At 44.4% G+C, this 21,582-nt stretch overlaps 1 protein-coding gene across 5 annotated transcripts in view; it reads left to right on the top strand.

The window, feature by feature from the left end:
• Window positions 1-14,319, top strand: part of afap1 (actin filament associated protein 1) — a 106,476-nt gene extending 92,157 nt beyond the window's left edge. For 4 of the 5 annotated variants that reach the window (XM_041882346.2, XM_041882342.2, XM_041882343.2 and 1 more), the window contains exons 12-18: window positions 3,102-3,216; window positions 3,995-4,246; window positions 6,326-6,452; window positions 9,561-9,725; window positions 11,972-12,162; window positions 12,640-12,807; window positions 13,552-14,319. In XM_041882346.2, the coding sequence (XP_041738280.1) occupies window positions 3,102-3,216; window positions 3,995-4,246; window positions 6,326-6,452; window positions 9,561-9,725; window positions 11,972-12,162; window positions 12,640-12,807; window positions 13,552-13,578 (1,045 nt within the window). In that variant the 3' untranslated portion in view covers window positions 13,579-14,319. The remainder of the gene's footprint in view (window positions 1-3,101; window positions 3,217-3,994; window positions 4,247-6,325; window positions 6,453-9,560; window positions 9,726-11,971; window positions 12,163-12,639; window positions 12,808-13,551) is intronic. The other variant, XM_041882347.2, reaches the window with a different exon arrangement.
• Window positions 14,320-21,582: the final 7,263 nt, after the last annotated feature.

Raw genomic sequence — 21,582 nt, 5'->3', positions numbered from 1 at the left:
GGTCTGGGCAGATGAGATGTAGTCGTTGTTCGTATGTGTTTATGTTTGTATCTGGTGTAAAAAAGGAAAAACAAAATATATTATTAAATATATACTACCGTTCAAAAGTTTGGGGTCACTTAGAAATGTCCTTGTTTTCGAAAGAAAACAAAAAAATGTGTCCATTAAAATAACATCACATTGATCAGAAATACAGTGTAGACGTTGTAAATGGCTATTGTAGCTGGAAACTGCCAATTTTTTATGGAATATCTACAGTTGGAAGTTTACATACACTTAGGTTGGAGTCATTAAAACTTGTTTTTCAACCACTCCACACATTTCTTGTTAACAAACTATCGTTTTTGCAAGTCGGTTAGGACATCTACTTTGTGCATGACACAAGTAATTTTTCCAACAATTGTTTACAGACAGATTATTTCACTTATAATTCACTGTATCACAATTCCAGTGGGTCGGAAGTTTACATACACTAAGTTGACTGTGCCTTTAAACAGTTTGGAAAATTCCAGAAAATGATGTCATGGCTTTAGAAGCTTCTGATAGGCTAATTGACATAATTTGAGTCATTTGGAGGTGTACCTGTGGATGTATTTCAAGGCCTACCTTCAAACTCAGTGCCTCTTTGCTTGACATCATGGGAAAATCAAAAGAAATCAGCCAAGACCTCAGAAAAAAATTGTAGACCTCCACAAGTCTGGTTCATCCTTGGGAGCAATTTCCAAATGCCTGAAGGTACCACGTTCATCTGTACAAACAATAGTACGTAAGTATAAACACCATGGGACCACGCAGCCGTCATACCGCTCAGGAAGGAGACGCGTTCTATCTCCTAGAGATGAACGTACTTTGGTGCGAAAAGTGCAAATCAATCCCAGAACAACAACAAAGGACCTTGTGAAGATGCTGGAGGAAACAGGTACAAAAGTATCTATATCCACAGTAAAACGAGTCCTATATCAACATAACCTGGAAGGCCGCTCAGCAAGGAAGAAGCCACTTCTCCAAAACCTCCATAAAAAAGACAGACTACGGTTTGCAACTGCACATGGGGACAAAGATCGTATTTTTTGGAGAAATGTCCTCTGGTCTGATGAAACAAACATAGAACTGTTTGGCATAATGACCATCGTTATGTTTGGAGGAAAAAGGGGGTCACTTGCAAGCCGAAGAACACCATCCCAATGTGAAGCACGGGGGTGGCAGCATCATGCTGTGGGGGTGCTTTGCTGTAGGAGGGACTGGTGCACATCACAAAATAGATGGCATCATGAGGAAGGAAAATTATGTGCATATATTGAAGCAACATCTCAAGACATCAGTCAGGAAGTTAAAGCTTGGTCACAAATGGGTCTTCCAAATGGACAATGACCCCAAGCATACTTCCAAAGTTGTGGCAAAATGGCTTAAGGACAACAAAGTCAAGGTATTGGAGTGGCCATCACAATGCCCTGACCTCAATCCTATAGAAAATGTGTGGGCAGAACTGAAAAAGCATGTGCGAGCAAGGAGGCCTACAAACCTGACTCAGTTACACCAGCTCTGTCAGGAGGAATGGGCCAAAATTCACCCAACTTATAATGGGAAGCTTGTGGAAGGCTACCCGAAACGTTTGACCCAAGTTAAACAATTTAAAGGCAATGCTACCAAATACTAATTGAGTGTATGTAAACTTCTGTCCCACTGGGAATGTGATTAAAGAAATAAAAGCTGAAATAAATCATTACCTCTACTATTATTCTGACATTTCACATTCTTAACATAAAGTGGTGATCCTAACTGACCTAAGGCAGGGAATTTTTGCTAGGATTAAATGTCAGGAATTGTGAAAAACTGAGTTTAAGTGTATTTGGCTATGGTGTATGTAAACTTCCGACTTCAACTGTACATAGGCGTACAGAGGCCCATTATCAGCAACCATCAGTCCTGTGTTCCAATGGCACGTTGTGTTTGCTAATCCAAGTTTATCGTTTTAAAATGCTAATTGATCATTAGAAAACCCCTTTGCAATTATGTTAGCACAGCTGAAAACTGTTGTGCTGATTTAAAGAAGCAATAAAACTGGCCTTCTTGAGACTAGTTGAGTATCTGGAGCATCAGCAATTGTGGGTTCGATTACAGGCTCAAAATGGCCAGAAACAAATAACTTTCTTCTCAAACTCGTCACTCTATTCTTGTTCTGAGAAATGAAGGCTATTCTATGCAAGAAATTGCCAAGAAACTGAAGATCTCGTACAACGCTGTGTACTACTCCCTTCACAGAACAGCGCAAACTGTCTCTAACCACAATAGAAAGAGGAGTGGGAGGCCCCGGTGCACAACTGAGCAAGAGGACAAAAACATTAGTGTCTAGTTTGAGAAACAGACGCCTCACAGGTCCTCAACTGGCAGCTTCATTAAATAGTACCCGCAAAACACCAGTCTCAACGTCAACAGTGAAGAGGCGACTCCGGGATGCTGACCTTCTAGCCAGAGTTGCAAAGAAAAAGCCATATCTCAGACTGTCCATCTTAATCTTTTCTTTTTATTGGCCAGTCTGAGATATGGCTTTTTCTTTGCAACTCTATATATAAATAATATATATATATATATTTATTTATTTTTTAATATGGGGTGTTGGTGGGTATGGAGGCCGTGTGTGCATGTGTATGACAGATAGGGTAAGTACATGGTGGTATGTGTCCACTATGTGGTGTTGTTAATCCCCTGACCCTCAGCCTCTCAAACCTTATTCACTTAGGAATGCACATCTCAGGATCAATGTTTTCCCTCAGAGGATGTGAGTCACTCTCTTGCCAGCATTGTTTTCACCAGAGCACTGTGTGCAGTCCAGTTCTGCCCACACAAAAATACAACACATTTAGCAAGGGCTGGATAAATAGTTTGAATACCAACGGGAGTACTAAATGCCTGGACTGTTATTTTTTATGAAGCGGGCAACATGAGACAGCTATAAGGGTCCTTAAAGGCCAAATCTCTCCATATTCCCCAAGGGACTCCACATGTCTATAGTGCTCTACTTTTAGATTATGATTATATGGAGAAGGTGTAATTTTGCCTTGTGTTGTCACATGTACAGTAACTCACGATTTCCTCCTCAGCTTCACTAGTAAACGTGCTGTATCTCCCAACCCCTATCTGGACAACCCTGTCAACAGTTACGCGTGTCCCTCTGGAATGGCGCTGCACTATGATGATGTGCCCATCAATGGAACGGTAAGGGGACACGCACACACACACACACACACACACACACACACACACACTGAGAAAACAAACAAAAATATCTATATATAAAACAAACCTGTGCAATATCTCAGTATCTCCTGTCTGGAAGCTGCATTGTGATGGCTTGCAACCTGGTATCTTTCTGTTTCTCATACTCTCTCGCTCCTTCTTTCCCACGCTCATCCCTCTGATTAAATAATTGTGCAACTTTCAAGTATGTTCCCCTGTTCTAACTCACTGGTCTGTAACCATAACAATGCTTTGGCTTCCTCTTTTCTTTTATTGTCTCCTGTGCTGACTCCTTTTTTCACTCTTTTTCACATTTACTCTGTTTATTCCGTTTTCTCCTCTCCTCTCCCCTTCTCTCCTCTCCTTCTCTCTCCTTCTCTCCTCTCCTTCTCTTCTCTCCTTCTCTCCTCTCCCATTCTCTCCTTCTCTCCTCTCCTTCTCTCCTTCTCTCCTCTACCCTTCTCTCCTCTCCCCTTCTCTCCTTTCCCCTTCTCTCCTCTCCTCTCCCCTCCTCTCCTCTCTCCTTCTCTCCTCTCTCCTTCTCTCCTCTCCTCTCCCCTTCTCTCCTCTCCTCTCCTTCTCTCCTTTCCCCTTCTCTCCTTCTCTCCTCTCCTCTCCCGTCTCTTCTCTCCCCTCCTCTCCTCTCCTCTCCCTTCTCTCCTCTCCCCTTCTCTCCTCTTCTCTCCTCTCCTTTCTCTCCTCTCCCCTTCTCTCCTCTTCTCTCCTCTCCTTTCTGCATGCCTTCCTCTAACGCAAGGACCCAGAGGCGCTATACTCCAGCCCTGCCACCGGAGGACGACGTCTGAGAGAGGAGGTGTTGTATGAGAACGCTGACCCTGACCTGTATGAGAACATGCCTTCGCCCAAGCTGCCCGCCCGCTACTCCCCCAAACCCAGTCGCCTGGCATCTTCCTCCTCCTCCTCTTCCTCCAGCCACTACAAAACCCCTGGCCCTGTCAAATCCAAACTCCTCTCCTCTTCCTCAACTAACACTAAAGCCGTTGCTCAGGTGACTAACACTCTGCTTTCCTAACAATAACGCTAACGCTAACCTATCACTGTACTCTTCTCTTTCACATTCTTAGGTTCTAAATAAACAGAGTAAAAAACTAACGAACAACTAGTCAAAGCTCAGACCAAGTTTATTCACCCACTGGGTCAAACAGCTGCATAAGACAAAGACGTGTTTATATATTTAGTACATATATTTATACCCTCTACTGGGTTGGAGTCAACTCCTTTCACATCTAGACAGCCAATACATCTCTGTTGCTAGGCAGGAACTTAAGTGATGTGTGTAATAAAACTGTTCCTTCTCCCTTCATCTAACCTGACCTGACCTCGGCCCACGTTCCTCACTAATCCACAGCTATCCAACCTTATCAGTGACCGCAACCATGTGATGACCTTTGCCCTCACGTAGTAACTTTCCAGATTCCTCCTCCTTATCCTCCCACCGTATATATTCCTCTTTACACCATTCACTTCTATTTCAAATTAGAACCCAACAACATCAAAGGGGATAGTTCACCGCAAAGTCAAAGTTTCATCAAACATTTTCATACCTCAAAAATGTTGGGACCCTTGTGACATTTCTTTATATAGACCTTCAACCCAAATGTCATTGACACCATCTAAATTCCATCTAGTAACTTGGATGGTTTTGGCGTGAACTCTCCCTTTTAACAAAAAAATGAATTCAAACGATAGAGAGCAATTCTTTGCTACGTGAGAGGGATACTGTGTGTCAAGAGGAGGGGAGGGGAGAGGGATTCAATAATGCGATTTGAGTCTCAATTCTTATTACATGTGTTATCCCTGCAGGGACATGCTTTGATTGAATATAACGGTGTTGATACTGGTCACCCAGAATCCAGGTTTCCAGACATTATCCTCAGAATCCCTGCTGACTTAGTCCCGCTGTAGTGCAGCTCTTAGTAATGTGGTTAAAAACATGGCTGTGCAGAGGAGTGGTGTTAAAAGCGTATTGAGCCCCTCGTAAAATAGCGTTTCCAGTATTGAGTGTATGGGAGTTAGGGTCTGAGACATTGACCATGCACTCTTTAGCAAACCTTAGCTAGAGGCCTGTTATTAAACTGAGAGAAGTAGGGGGGATCAAATATCTGCAGTGTGTTAGGCTGCGTATCTGTCTGAGCACTTTAGACCACCCAGATTTTAGAGGGTTCTCCTCCTGTGATGTGTGTGTGTGTGTGTCTGTGTGTGTGTGTGTGTGTGTGTGTGTCTGTGTCTGTGTCTGTGTGTCTGTGTGTGTTCAGTATGTTCACACTACTCCTTGCCTTTACACCGACCATCACCTCCATATTATGTCATTTATATTTGTATAGCCTACATCACGTGTCCAACTCATTCCACGGAGGGCCGAGTGTCTGCAGGTTTTTGCTCCCCCCTTGTACTTGATTGATGAATTAAGGTCACTGATTAGTAAGGCACTCCCCTCACCTGGTTGTCTAGGGCTTAATTGAAAGGGAAAACCAAAAACCAGCAGACACTAGGCCCTCCATGGAATGAGTTTGACACCTCTGGCTTATATGAACCTGAGATGTAAGTGCCACCCAGCACTGTTACACACATTAATCACCACATGGGGTTGTAGAGTTGTGGTTTCTGAGCAGAGCTTTTGTGTGTGTGTGTGTGTGTGTGTGTGTGTGTGTGTGTGTGTGTGTGTGTGTGTGTGTGTGTGTGTGTGTGTGTGTGTGTGTGTGTGTGTGTGTGTGTGTGTGTGTGTCCGTCCATCCGTCCTCAGATGAACCTTGCATTGTCATCAGACACACACTCACACACACTGCAAGAGTAAAACAGTCCAGTAAGACTGGTTTAGCCCAATGCTGGGATTACTGCGTTGTGTTTTAATTTAAAATGTGTTTGTACAGCTGTGCACATGATTTTATCCACCTGGGGAGTTTGTGGACAATGTTGATTTTTATTGAAGGGGTTTGTAGCCATTTTAACTGTCTGTTCACTTCATGGTTTTCATTATATGTGCAAATTGTAGTTAGCAGTTTTACGACTGTGCATTTTAACCAGATTATGAATGGTTGTTCTCTCTTCCTCCTTCTCAACCAATCAGCTGAAGGGAAAAAAGGCCTCAGTGACCAATGGGGCGGCGTCTAAACAGAAGGTGGACAAGAACCAAGCCAAGAAGACCAACGGCACAGCCACCAATGGAACAGCGTCTGTGAAACGGAACAACTCAAGTAAGTGTGTGTCTGTGTATTTGTGTGTTTGTATTTGTGTATGTGTTTGTGCGTTTAAGAGCTACATAGGTAGAGAGAGTGAGAAAGCAACAGAGAGGCACAGAGATCGAGACACACATTCCCATGAGTACATTACAGTCTTGAGTAGGTCTATAAATCATGATATTTCATCTACTGCTAGCCTGTCTCTTCCGGTCATCCTTATACTGTCCACTGGCTGTGATACATAGCACTAACCTGGACTTAGTAGACACCAAGTCTGGCTCCCCACTCCACACACACCAAACTGGAGCCACACCAAAAATCCACAAATGCCGGAATACCCAAATGACAGTTGGTGAAGCAGCAGGAGTGAAGTTCTTCGGATGGGGCTAATAGAGCTTCTTTGAAACCATCCGTCGTAAAAAAAAAAAAAACCTTATGGATGATTCTCATTACATATCCAGACCAAACTATAATTCAACGTTCAGTCGACGTTCAAATAGCAGCATGAACTGGCTAATATTTGGCCAGGGGACAGAGTGGTTACTGGTGAGGCTAGTCTGGGCGATGGAGGGCTGTGTGTATTCAGTAATGTGGGAACTACGACCGTTTTGAACCCACTTTCTCTGACATTTTGGATTCAGTGTCTGTTATACAATCCTTCTTTAAAATCAAGCTCAAGTATAAATATAAAGCCCCTATTGGTGTATTGATGGTTGAAGATGTCAAGTGGTGGTTTGATTGAGTATATGGTCCTTTGTAAAGGCTAATGCACTAGTGAAGCGTCCGCACAGCACACACACAGTCATCATTTGTGGTGTGGAGAGGCTCCAGTGGCCTCTGTGGCTAAAGGCGTCTTATTCGGTGTATTCTTTTCCAGCAGGGTCGGTCCCTACCCTCCTCTGGGTGATTAATAGGTATTTCTAGGCTGAGGTTTGGGTTCACTGGGTTTCTGGTCAGTTTATGAAATCTGATGAGCATTGGTTGATTCTTTCTCTTCTCCCTCCTTTCCTCCCATTCCTCTCATCCCCTGTTCTCCCCTCCCATTCCTCTCATCCCCTGTTCTCCCCTCCCATTCCTCTCATCCCCTGTTCTCCCCTCCCATTCCTCTCATCCCCTGTTCTCCCCTCCCATTCCTCTCATCCCCTGTTCTCCCCTCCCATTCTTCTCATCCCCTGTTCTCCCCTCCCATTCTTCTCATCCCCTGTTCTCCCCTCCCATTCTTCTCATCCCCTGTTCTCCCCTCCCATTCTTCTCATCCCCTGTTCTCCCCTCCCATTCCTCTCATCCCCTGTCCTCTACTCATCATTCCTCATCTCCTCTCTGATCCTATTCTCTCCTTCCCCCTAATCCCTCCTTCTCCTCTCCTCTCCTTCCATTGCCCATTCCCCCACACTGTTTGGGCTTAATGGTGCGAAGGTACACTATATATACAAAAGTATGTGGACAGCCCTTCAAATTAGTGGATTCAGCTATTTCAGCCACACCCGTTTTGCTGACAAGTGTATACAATCGAGCACACAGCCATGCAATCTCCATAGACAAACATTGGCAGTAGAATGGCCTTAGTGAAGAGCTCAACGTGGCACCGTCATAGAATGCCATCTTTCCAACGAGTCAGTTCGTCTAATTTATACCCTAATAGAGCTGCCCCGGTCAACTGTAAGTGCTGTTATTGTGAAGTCGAAAACGTCTAGGAGCAACAACGGCTCAGCCGCGAAGTGGAAGGCCACACAAGCTCACAGAACGGGACCGCCGAGTGCTGAAGCGCGTAGAGTATATAAATCACCTGTCCTCGGTTGCAACACTCACTACCGAGTTCCAAACTACCTTTGGAAGCAACGTCAGCACAATAACTGTTCGTCGGGAGCTTCATGAAATGAACACCATGCCCAATGCCAAGCGTTGGCTGGAGTGGTGTAAAGCTCGCCACCATTGGACTCTGGAGCAGTGGTAACGCGTTCTCTGGAGTGATAAATCACGCTTCGCCATCTGGCAGTCTGACGGATTAATATGGGTTTGGCGGATGCCAGGAGAACCCGACCTGCCCAATGCATAGTGCCAACTGTAAAGTTTGGTGGAGGAGAAATAATGGTCTGAGGCTGTTTTTTATGGTTCGGGCTAGGCCCCTTAGTTCCAGTGAAGGGAAATCTTAACGCTACAGGGTACAATGACATTGTGGATGATTCTGTGCTTCCAACTTTGTGGCAAAAGTTTGGGTAAGGCCCTTTCCTGTTTCAGCATGACAATGCCCCGGTGCACAAAGCGAGGTCCATACAGAAATGGTTTGTTGAGATCGGTGTGGAAGAACTTGACTGGCCTGCACAGAGCCCTGACCGCAACCCCATCGAACACCTTTGTGATGAATTGGTACGCCGACTGCGAGCCAGGTCTAATCGCCCAGCATCAGTGCCCGACCTCACTAATGTTCGTGGCTGAATGGAGGCAAGTCCCCGCAGCAATGTTCCAACATCTAGTAGAAAGCCTTCCCAGAAGAGTGGAGGCTGTTATAGCAGCAAAGGGGGGACCAACTCCATATTAATGCCCATGATTTTGGAATGAGATGTTCGACGAGCAGGTGTCCACATACTTATGGTCATGTAGAGTGTATATATATAACCCCTCTCTACCCTGTAGGTGGTCATGTAGAGTGTATATATATAACCCCTCTCTACCCTGTAGGTGGTCATGTAGAGTGTATATATATAACCCCTCTCTACCCTGTAGGTGGTCATGTAGAGTGTATATATATAACCCCTCTCTACCCTGTAGGTGGTCATGTAGAGTGTATATATAACCCCTCTCTACCCTGTAGGTGGTCATGTAGAGTGTATATATAACCCCTCTCTACCCTGTAGGTGGTCATGTAGAGTGTATATATATAACCCCTCTCTACCCTGTAGGTGGTCATGTAGAGTGTATATATATAACCCCTCTCTACCCTGTAGGTGGTCATGTAGAGTGTATATATATAACCCCTCTCTACCCTGTAGGTGGTCATGTAGAGTGTATATATATAACCCCTCTCTACCCTGTAGGTGGTCATGTAGAGTGTATATATATAACCCCTCTCTACCCTGTAGGTGGTCATGTAGAGTGTATATATAACCCCTCTCTACCCTGTAGGTGGAGAACAGTATAAGTATGGTAAGAACCGTGTTGAGGCGGACGCCAAGCGGCTGCAGGCTAAAGAGGAGGAGCTAATCAAGCGGAAACAGGACATCAGGAACCGTCTGACCCAGCTGAAGAAGGACAGGAAAGACCTGCGCACCACCATGGAGGCCAGCACCGGTACGACAGAGAGAGAGACACACACACACACACAGACTTAGACAGACAGACATGTTCAGACACAGACTGAGAGACGGACAGATGCGCACACACATACACACACACACACACAAAACACATACAGTCATGGTCAAAAGTTTTGAGAATGACACAAGTATTGGTCTTCACAAAGTTCGCTGCTTCAGTGCTATGAGATATTTTTTGTCAAATGTTACTATGGTATACTGAAGTATAATTACAAGCATTCCATAAGTGTCAAAGGCTTTTATTGACAATTGCATTACGTTTATGCAAAGAGTCAATATTTGCAGTGTTGACCCTTCTTTTTCAAGACCTCTGCAATCCACAATGGCATGCTGTCAATTCACTTCTGGGCCACATCCTGACTGATGGCAGCCCATTCTTGCATAATCAATGCTTTGAGTTTGTCAAGAATTTGTGGGTTTTTGTTTGTCCACCCGCCTCTTGAGGATCGACCACAAGTTCTCAATGGGATTAAGGTCTGGGGAGTTTCCTGGCCATGGACCCAAAATGTTGATGTTTTGTTGCCCGAGCCACTTAGTTATCACTTTTGCCTTATGGCAAGGTGCTCCATCATGCTGGAAAAGGTATTGGTTGTCACCAAACTGTTCTTGGATGGTTGGGAGAAGTTGCTCTCGGAGGATGTGTTGGTACCATTCTTTATTCATGGCTGTGTTCTTAGGCAAAATTGTGAGTGAGCCCACTCCCTTGGCTGAGAAGCAACCCCACACATGAATGGTCTCAGGATGCTTTACTGTTGGCATGACACAGGACTGATGGTAGCGCTCACCTTGTCTTCTCCGGACAAGGTGTTTTCCGGATGTCCCAAACAATCGGAAAGGGGATTCATCAGAGAAAATGACTTTACCCCAGTCCTCAGCAGTCCAATCCCTGTACCTTTTGCAGAATATCAGTCTGTCCCTGATGTTTTTCCTGGAGAGAAGTGCCTTCTTTGCTGCCCTTCTTGACACCAGGCCATCCTCCAAAAGTATTTGCCTCACTGTGCGTGCAGATGCACTCACATCTGCCTGCTGCCATTCCTGAGCAAGCTCTGCACTGGTGGTGCCCCGATCCCGCAGCTGAATCAACTTTAGGAGACGGTCCTGGCACTTGCTGGACTTTCTTGGGCGCCCTGACGCCTTCTTCACAACAGTTGAACCTCTCTCCTTGAAGTTCTTGATGATCCGATAAATGGTTGATTTAGGTGCAATCTTACTAGCAGCAATATCCTTGCCTGTGAAGCCCTTTTTGTGCAAAGCAATGATGACGGCACGCGTTTCCTTGCAGGTAACCATGGTTAACAGGGTCCCCTGTAGCTCAGCTGGTAGAGCATGGCACTTGCAACGCCAGGGTTGTGGGTTCGTTTCCCACAGGGGGCCAGTATGAAAATGTATGCACTCACTAACTGTAAGTCGCTCTGGATAAGAGTGTCTGCTAAATTACCCAAATGTAAAAATGTTAAATGAAGAACAATGATTTCAAGCACCACCCTCCTTTTAAAGCTTCCAGTCTGTTATTCTAACTCAATCAGCATGACAGAGTGATCTCCAGCCTTGTCCTCGTCAACACTCTCACCTGTGTTAACGAGAGAATCACTGACATGATGGCAGCTGGTCCTTTTGTGGCAGGGCTGAAATGCAGTGGAAATGTTTTTTTGGGATTAAGTTCATTTTCATGGCAAAGAGGGACTGATAATCTGATCATTCTTCATGACATTCTGGAGTATATGCAAATTGCCATCATCAAAACTGAGGCAGCAGACTTTGTGAAAATTAGTATTTGTCATTCTCAAAACTTTTGACCACACTGCTTTTACCAAGGTAGAGAGAAGATGGATTAGATGGGGGAGAGGTGGGAGTGAAAGTAGTGGAAGATGGAGAGATGATGGGAGGAGAAGAGGAAGAGCAGTTTAGATTGATGGGAGATGGAATGAGTGTTGGAAGGAAGAGTGGAGAGGTGGGAGTGAGTGGTGTTTGGTGGAGTTATGGGTGGAAGGGTTAGGAGTGAGTGGTGTTTGGTGGAGTTATGGTTGGGAGGGTTAGGAGTGAGTGGTGCAGGATGGAAGAAGGGTTTGGAGGGGGAGAGATGGGAGTCAGATGTCCTGAGTGACTTCTCAATAAACTACAATAATGGTATAACAGGAACTGAGAGTGTATGGTAGTGCTGTGACACTTACTGTAAATCACACCCATTCTAAAACCTCCTTCCTTTCCTCCTTCTCACAGGTAAGCGTTCCGCTGCATCCCTGGCGGAGCGGCTGAAGAAGGTGGAGGACGAGTGCAAGCTGAAGGAGGACGAGAGGGTGAGCCTGGAGCTGGAGCTGACGGAGGTCAAGGAGAGTCTGAAGAAGGCCCTGAACGGAGGAGTCATTCTGGGACTCACCATCGAGCCAAAGTCTGGCACCTCCAGCCCACAGGTCAGACCTCAATCAATCACATTTATTTTACATCAGCAGTCGTCACAAAGTGCCTTACAGATACCCAGCCTAAAACATCAAAGAGCAAGCAATGTGGAGGCAGAAGCACAGTGGCTAGAAAAAACTCCCTAGAAGGCAGGTATCAAGGAAGAAACTTAGAAAGGAACCAGGCTTGAAGTCCTGTTCTTGCTGTCTCTACCATGTCCATGACCCATGGCTGAGTCTCAGTACTGTACACCGGCTTCCTTCTCTTGAAAAGTGAACAGACAAAAGCATTTTGTCCTTGTAAATTAGCCTTGTAGACTAAAGCACGTGTCAAACTTTGGCCCACAGAGTTTGACACAGAATTATATTTTTTTCTGCGAAAAAATATCTCAATTGAAATTACCTGAGCAATATGCCCAACATACTCATGACAAACAGGCTGTTGCAAATGTTGCAGCTGACTCTGAATGGTGTGTATCTGTGTGTGTCCAGTCCCCAGTGTTGCTGAGACGTACCATGGAGAACTCTCCCATCTCCAGCTGTGACACCAGCGACACAGAGAGCTGTTCTACTCTGCCCGTCAACAGCGCCTCCCTCCTCCGCAGAACGACCAATCAGAAACCCTCGGCCGTCCGCGGGCACGTCCTCAATAAGGCCAAAGTGAGACAGAGAACACACACCAGTGGAGGCTTGTGGGAGGAGCTATAGGAGGATGGGCTCATTGTAATTGCAGGAATGGAATTGAATGAATGGAACGGTATCAAACATATGGAAACCACGTTTGACTCATTTTACATTTACATTTTAGTCATTTTAGCAAACGCTCTTATCCAGAGCGACTTACAGTTAGTGAGTGCATACATAATTTTTTTATTTTTCATACTGGCCCCCCGTGGGAATCGAACCCACAACCCTGGCGTTGCAAACGCCATGCTCTACCAACTGAGCTACATCCCTGCCGGCTATTCCCTCCCCTACCCTGGACGACGCTCCCCTACCCTCTCCCGGTCGCGGCCGGCTACGACAGAGCCTGGATTCGAACCAGGATCTCTAGTGGCACAGCTAGCACTGTGATGCAGTGCCTTAGACCACTGCGCCACTCGGGACTCCATTCCCTAAATTCCATTCCAGCCATTACAATGAGCCCATCCTCCTATAGCTCCTCCCACCAGCCTCCTCTGTCACACACACACACCTGCGTTTACACACACAATCAAACACCCTCTGCACTCATTCACCTGCATTACCACATCTCTGACACACATACATACACACACACACATCCATTGCCACACATCCCATCCCAGTCTAATGACTGTATGCATTTGCATGTAACTGTCGTATTTGTGTGTATTTGCATGCATATCCTGACACCCAGCTCACTCAATGTTCCCTTTGTTGCAGGAATGGGAGAGGAAGACTGCCACATGAGCAACAACTCTCTTCACAACAATCCTATCTTATTTGCTTGTATTTTTTTATGTGTGTATATATTTATTTCAAACCGTTTTTTTGTTGTTGTTGCAGACACCCACTTTCATACAGTCTCTTGTCGCCTGTTTCTCCATCACATAAATCAATCTGGTTTCTACAATTCTTGGGGTTCAGAAATCAAGTGCATATTTATTTGTAAATGTTTATTAGGTAAATACTAGCATCCTTGTGATTATTTATGTCGATAATATTTCATACTTGTTTTATAGTATTGCTCCAATGTTATGTCCTACTCAGTTGGAAGCTCTCTTGTTCATAAGCATCAGTTTAGAACCGTAACTACACTGCGCCACTAATGTTCACATCATCTGGATCCAGCCATTAGGATCACTGTTAGGCGATCCAGATGATTTGCAGATCATCAAACCAGCAATACACCTAGTCCTTAGTGGTTGATGCCTGGGAGTGGGCCATTGGAATGCGCCACTCAGTGAAGTGTAGGTCAGGCTAAGGTGTGGTGGTGGTGTTCTGGTGAGTTTGGCCACTGGCGTTGGAAAAGTCTGAAACCTCAAGTAACGTGTTCTCTTGTATTTACGCTTCGACATCCAGGAGCCTCGATCAAGGTTTTAATCATGCCGCTGGTGCACTGTAGCCCTGTGGTCTGATCTCTGTGTGTGTGTGTGTGTGTGTGTGTGTTTAACTATTCTTGTGGTGACCAGAAGTCCCCACAAGAATAGTAAACAAACAAACATTTGACCAACTGGGGACATTTTGTTGGTCCCCACAAGGTCAAATGCTATTTTTAGGGTTAAGGTTAGAATTAGGGTTAGAAGCTAGGGTTAGGTTTAGGGTTAAGGTTAGAATTAGGGTTAGAAGCTAGGGTTAGGTTTAGGGTTAAGGTTAGAATTAGGGTTAGAAGCTAGGTTTAGGTTTAGGGTTAATTTTAGAATTAGGGTTAGAAGCTAGGGTTAGGTTTAGGGTTAAGGTTAGGTGTTCATGTGTGTGTTGAAACGTCTCGAGGCACATTCCAAGCCCATCATCAATACACTGTTAGAAATAGAAGCCCTTTTCAGTATGGTCAGAAATACTGTGTGTTCTCTGCTTCAACCAGAGACTGTGACCTAGTTGTGGATTCTTGAACTTCCAGCTGCTACTCTAGGAACACGTTTCATCTCGTACACGTCACATGTAATGTATTTCTAATGGTGTTTTTGGTATTGCTTTTAACACATCTACAGTAAACTGCAAAATATTCCCATATCCACACTGTTCAGTGTAACCTATCCAAGGTGATTTGTAGGGGTGGGAAGTAGCATGTTGATGTACTACTGCAAGCAAGCTAAGTTTTTACTATTTTTACTCTAAGGCACATTTACCTTTTAAAACATCTGATTTTATGGTGCATTTATTGGCCCGGTTGGAACATGAGGCTGTGCGTAACAAAAATGGCCGCCAACAGCTGTTTCCCAAGTTACCAGTTAGATGTTTGTATTCCTCTTTCCTTCTCTATTCATTCAGATTGAGGCCGGGATTCAATCCCATCGCGGGTTACATGCATTGGGGTGTTTTAAAGGTAATTACCGATTGAGCCGACATATGCAGCGTTTTTCCGTGACTGGGATCTTTGCGAACGCGGGAACATTGCCTTAAAAAGCCGCAATGCCTATAAGCTGCGATTGGATTGGATCTCGGCCAAAGTCCCACTAGGCTGTGGGTTAGAGCTAGTTCTTCACTACAAGATGAGAAAGCGTTACGTCCATTTTGGGTCCCTTTCTTCTCTGTATAAACAACTTCGAATCTGAAATGGGCCGAGAGAGAGAGATGATGTCATTCAGAAAATGTGAACCCAATGTACCTGTACATAGCTTTGCTGGAGGGGACAGGATGGGAGGGAGAGGGGGGAGGAGAGTGGGGGAGGGTTGGGTGTATTGGGTAAAGGGAGTAGGGGAGAAATAACAACATTGTTTGTTTTGCACCTTAGACTTTTCTACTCCATTGTACTTCTATTGACAGTCGCCAACTCGGTGACGAACGGCTGTATATAAAAAGTAATAAAGCTCTTTACAAATGTCCCCTTTCTCAGGCCTTGCGTTTATTGGGAATGGGTTAGCTGTGTAGTCAGACCAAATGAAACTCAAAACCCCATGAAAATGTTATTAATCTGTATGTTCTCAAAGAACAAAACATTGGGAAAAAAATGACCCACATACAGTGAGCTCCAAAAGTATTGGGACAGTGACATATTTGTTGTTGTTTTGGCTCTGTACTCCAGCACTTGGGATTTGAAATGATCCAATGACTATGCGGTTAAAGTGCAGACTGTCGGCTTTAATTTGAGGGTATTTTTTATCCATATTGGGTGAACCGTTTTGAAATAACAGCACTTTTTGTACATAGTCCCCCCCATTTTAGGGGACCAAAAGTATTGGGACAAATTCCCTTATGTGTATTAAAGTAGTCAAAAGTGTAATATTTGGTCCCATATTCCTAGCACGCAATGACTACATTAAGCTTGCGATTCTACAAACTTGTTAGAGGCATTTGCTGTTTGTTTTGGTTGTGTTTCAGATTATTTTGTGCCCAATATAAATGAATGGTAAATAATGTATTGTGTCATTTTGGAGTCACTTTTATTGTAAATAAGAATATAATATGTTTATAAACACTTCTACATTAATGGGGATGCTACCACATTAATCTAGCATTTTTGGGGGGTATGGTATTTTATGCCTCTAACTTTCTCACTCATTATTCACAATTCATTCAGGATTATCCGTAATCATGGTAGCATCCACATTATTGGTTTCCGGGCTCCGGAGAAGAGAGTTCGGTGTACAGACTTTTTCCCAAATGAGAAAAGGTTAATGCCCCTGGGGTTAAATCCCTGCATGTAACCAAGAGGTTGTGGGTTAGATTCTCATCTCTTGTGCTTTAGTTTCTGCAATTGTTGATGTCAAAGATAAATTGGTAGCTTTGGGATTTGATACCTGTCTTGCAATCAAGAGGTTGTAGGTTTGAGCCTCATCTCTTGTGCTTTTAGTGTACATTTCTGCAACTATCAATGTCAAACAAAGTGTATATCGTGTGAAGGAGTCTGTGGCTCTGGCATAAGGATCTCACCCCGTAAGCACAGTGTTGTGGGTTTGAACCAAGCCATGGCTCTGGAGCAGAGTTGTGAACGTATGGTTGACTGGCGGGTGCAGGCAGAAGGGCAGGATAAGCAGGGGTGGTTAAATCCTGGGGTTTCTGAACTGTGAACAGCAGTGGTTATATACCTACTTTTTCCATGGGGATTTCCCCCATAACCACTGCTGTTCACAGGCAGGGGTACCCCCCCAATATTAACCCCCATCAGTCATCAAGTGCCCTGCCTGGGATTGAACCCACAACTCTGTGGTTAAGAGGTGAGAGCCTTACACACGCTTCACACTTTTTAACACATCTCTTCATATATTTGACATCGACAATTGAGGAAACATTCAAATACCTACCACACTCAAGTGCCTTGCCTGGATATGACCGCTTCAGGGGTGAGGTCCTTACACCAGAGCCACCAATTCCTTCACACCTGAAATGCTTCTCTTTGTATGTTTCACATCGAGAGTTCTGCAAACGTTAATTAAAGTACAAGAGATGTGGCTCAAACCGATTTAGTTGTTAGCCAATCAAATCTGCTAATTGGTGACGACGTGTTTGTCATTCACAGCTACATTCCCATGTGTGCCATTACTAAGTACAGATTTACTGCGAGTTGGGTAGGTTTAAAATAGCATTTCTCAAACCTCTCCTCTTTCTCAAACCCCCCAGCCATTCCATGTACTTGATATTTTCCAGAACTAGCACACCTGATTTCAACTAGTCAACTAATCATCAAGCCTTTGAAGAAAGTCAAATCTTTATTGAACAGATACAATTATGACAACCAACATGTAGAGTTAGGGGAGTGATTTATTCCAGAATGCAGGTTAAGTGCACTACACTTTCTGTTGAGGACTTCATAACATTTTTCATTTATTTACCAAAATTCAAACAAACCAAAAAACATGAATAAAACTGTGAGGTCAAATTTCACGTCTGTGTCATCAACAGTGAATCTCCTTCACAAATATATTGGATTCTCTTGACTAACCCCCCCCCCAGACGAGATATCTCTAGAAGCCAAACATAAGCATATATATGTACAAAATAACATGAAGAACGGAGAGTCAGGTAGAATAGGCCAGTGTGTGTCTGGATGTATGAGATAGACTGGCCTACATCACCGTGGATGTAACTGACTCACTGGAAAGCTTGAGCTTGACTCTGAGCATTGGTCTGTAGACCTGTACTGTCTCATTCAAGACATCCCTATCAAGTCTGTATGGCCCAATGTGTGAAGATGGTCCACTTCACGCTAGACTGCACTCTTCAAGATGACTACGTTCTTAGTGCAAATTAAATATCTTGGGATATTTGAGATGGGAAGGAAAGCCACTGACCAATGTTTACTGCACACGTTGACAGGAATGAAACAGAAATGTATCCTGTATCATGAGTGCAGAAGTGCAGGGTGTAGATTTGATCATGAGAGATCCTTTCCAGTTAAACAATGGATACAACCGAAAGTAGCCTACCTAAAAGCCTATGATACTTAGCTATACACTGAAATATTGCTAACTGATACATGAGAAGCAAGCAAAGGTATTGAGTAACTCTCTGTGTGATTGTACTGTGATGAGGGGATTCAGTGAAGGAGGCATCCAAAAAACTATTGTGTATGTTTTGGTATCAGTGTAAAATACTCAAACTCACGTGAAGGACTATATACAGTGAGAGGTTGTTCATATATACACATTTATGTACACAAACCAAATTATATGGGAAGATACCGCAACTAACTCTGCCTAACATAGGCTCAATAATGACAGCCACACCATCTCCATGACGACGACCTTGTCTCTGGGGAAACAAACTCACGTTGACCTCTGACCTGGGGGCTATCTTGGGGTTGGGGTCAAACTGTTATTAGTAAATAAATAGAGGTAATGCACAGGGGATGTGGTAGAGCAGAGGAGTCCACTTCTTTTTAGGCACCGTGGGACAAACAATGGCTTTCTAACCAGGGAGGTGACATGCTGTAAATGTGCTGAAATATCACACACCATTCTAAAATGTCACTCTTTTAACCTCACCTGCTCATCAATTACCATAAAACAAACAAAATAACACACAACATTATTCATCTAAAAAAAGAAATAGTTTAAAATATGAATAATTAAAGAGCATTGTTATACATTGCTGTATGATGAAAGGAGACAGTTTAAACAATGATTTGTATGTAAATCACAGGAGGCTGCTGAGGGGAGAATGGAATGGCATCAAATACCTGGAAACCATGTGTTTTGATGTATTTGATACCATTCCACTGATTCCGCTCCAGTCATTAACAGGAGCCTGTTCTCCCAGTTAAGGTGCCACCAACCTCCTGTGATGTAAATAATGACGAATGAAAGAGGATTTTCCCACATACCTCATGTTAGCTCAACTCCAAGTACCTGTATCTGGGATTTATAAATAGAGCAACACTACCCCCTAGTGCCTGAATGGGTAGTTGCATTCTTCTCACGACGGCAACCGTGTCTCAGTTAAGACTGCTCTCTTTCCACCTCCTATCCTTCATATATCTTCTCTGCAGATTTAAAGTGGTGTTTAATCTCATTCTTTCCTGAGAAAGAGTGTTATTGCATTCGAAGTGAGTGAGAGAGTGAAAGAGCCAATTATAAATTGCTTCTCCTAAAAACATTGCTTTTCTTCATTTGGTAGTAATAGAGATGTTAACAACTTCACCTCTCTTTTATCCACTGCTAACCTATGCCCATCCTAGGCTGCTGTTTCCATGGAAACCCAGGTCATGGCCTGGTTCTGGCCTGGTCATATTGTGTACAGCACCCCACTATCCTCCTACTAGTAGTGAACTATGATACACTACATGACCAAAAGTATATGGACACCTGCTCGTCGAAACATCTCATGGGCATTAATATGGAGTTGGTCCCCCCCCCTTTGCTGCTATAACAGCCTCCACTCTTCTGAGAAGGCTTCCACAAGATGTTGGAACATTGCTGCGGGGTCTTGCTTCCATTCAGCCACAAGAGCCTTAGTGAGGTCGGGTACAGAAGTTGGGCGATTAGGCCTGGCTCGCAGTCAGCGTTCCAATTAATCCCAAAGGTATTCAAATGGGGTTGAGGTCAGGGCTCTGTGCAGGCCAGTCAAGTTCTTCCTCAACGATCTCGTATGGACCTCACTTTGCACGGGGGCATTGTCATGCTGAAACAGGAAAGGGCCTTCCCCAAACTGTTGCCACAAAGTTGGAAGCACAGAATCGTCTAGAATGTCATTGTATGCTGTAGCGTTAAGATTTCCCTTCATTGGAACTAAGGGGCCTAGCCCGAACCATGAAAAATCAGCCCCAGACCATTATTCCTCCCCCACCAAACTTTACAGTTGGCCCTATGCATTCGGGCAGGTAGCATTCTCCTGGAATCCGCCAAACCCAGATTCGTCCGTCGGACTGCCAGATGGTGAAGCGTGATTCATCACTCCAGAGAACGCATTTCCACTGCTCCAGAGTCCAATGGCAGCGAGCTTTACAACGCTACAGCCGATGCTTGGCTTTGCGCATGGTGATCTTAGGCTTGTGTGCAGCTGCTTGGCCATGGAAACCCATTTCATGAAGCTCCCGACGAACAGTTATTGTGCTGACGTTGCTTTCAGAGGCAGTTTGGAATTCGGTAGTGAGTGTTACAAACGAGGACAGGCAATTTTTACGCCTACCACTTTGCGGCTGAGCCGTTGTTGCTCCTAGACATTTCCACTTCTCAATAACATGACCAGCATGACCAGGGCAGCTCTAGCAGGGCAGAAATTTGACAAACTGACTTGTTGGAAAAGTGGCATCCTATGATGGTGCCATGTTGAAAGTCACTGAGCTCTTCAGTAAGGCCATTCTACTGCCAATGTTTGTCTATGAAGATTGCATGGCGGTGTGCTCAATTTTATACACCTGTCAGCAATGGGTGTGGCTGAAATAGCCAAATCCACAAATTTGAAGGGGTGTCCACATACTTTTGTATATACAGTGCATTTGGAAAGTATTCAGACCCCTTGACTTTTTCCATATTTTGTTAGGTTACAGCCTTATTCTAAAATGGATAAAATAAAACATTTTCTCATCAATCTACACACAATACCCCATAATGATTAAGTGAAAACAGGTTCTTAGACATTTTTGCAAATTCATTACAAATAAAAAACAGGGCCAAGTGGCGCAGCAATCTAAGGCACTGCATCGCACTACAGATCCGGGTTCGATCCTGGGCTGTGTCGCAGCCGGCCGTGACCGGGAGACCCATGAGGCGGCGCACAATTGGCCCAGTGTCGTCCGGGTAAGGGGAGGGTATGGCCGGCTGGGATGTCCTTGTCCCGTCGCGCTCTAGCGACTCCTTGTGGTGGCCGGGCGCATGCACGCTGACTTCAGGTCGCCAGATGTACGGTGTTTCCTTCGACACATTGGTGTGGCTGGCTTCCGGGTTAAGCCAGCAGTGTGTCAAGAAGCAGTACGGCTTGGCAGGTCGTGTTTCGGAGGACGCATGGCTCTCGACCTTCACCTATCCCGAGTCTGTACAAGAGTTGCAGCGATTGGACAAGACTGTAACTACCAATTGGATATCACAAAATTGGGGAGAAAAAAGGAGTAAATCGTACCCCCCCAAAAAAAAACAAAAAATAATAATGCTAATAAAAAACAGAAATACCTTATTTACATAAGTATTCAGACCCTTTGCATTGAGATCTGAAATTGAGCTCAGGTGCATCCTATTTCCATTGATCATCCTTGAGATGTTTCTACAACTTGATTGGAGTCCACCTGTGGTAAATTCAATTGATTGGACAAAATTTGGAAAGGCACACACCTGTCTATATAATGTTGACAGTGCATGTCAGAGCAAAAACCAAGCCATG

Source organism: Coregonus clupeaformis, chromosome 8, assembly GCF_020615455.1.
Source record: "Coregonus clupeaformis isolate EN_2021a chromosome 8, ASM2061545v1, whole genome shotgun sequence".
In the NCBI taxonomy this organism is placed as follows: domain Eukaryota; kingdom Metazoa; phylum Chordata; class Actinopteri; order Salmoniformes; family Salmonidae; genus Coregonus; species Coregonus clupeaformis.
The sequence above is the reverse complement of the archived record's forward strand: the minus strand, read 5'-3'. Positions and strand labels throughout refer to the sequence as shown.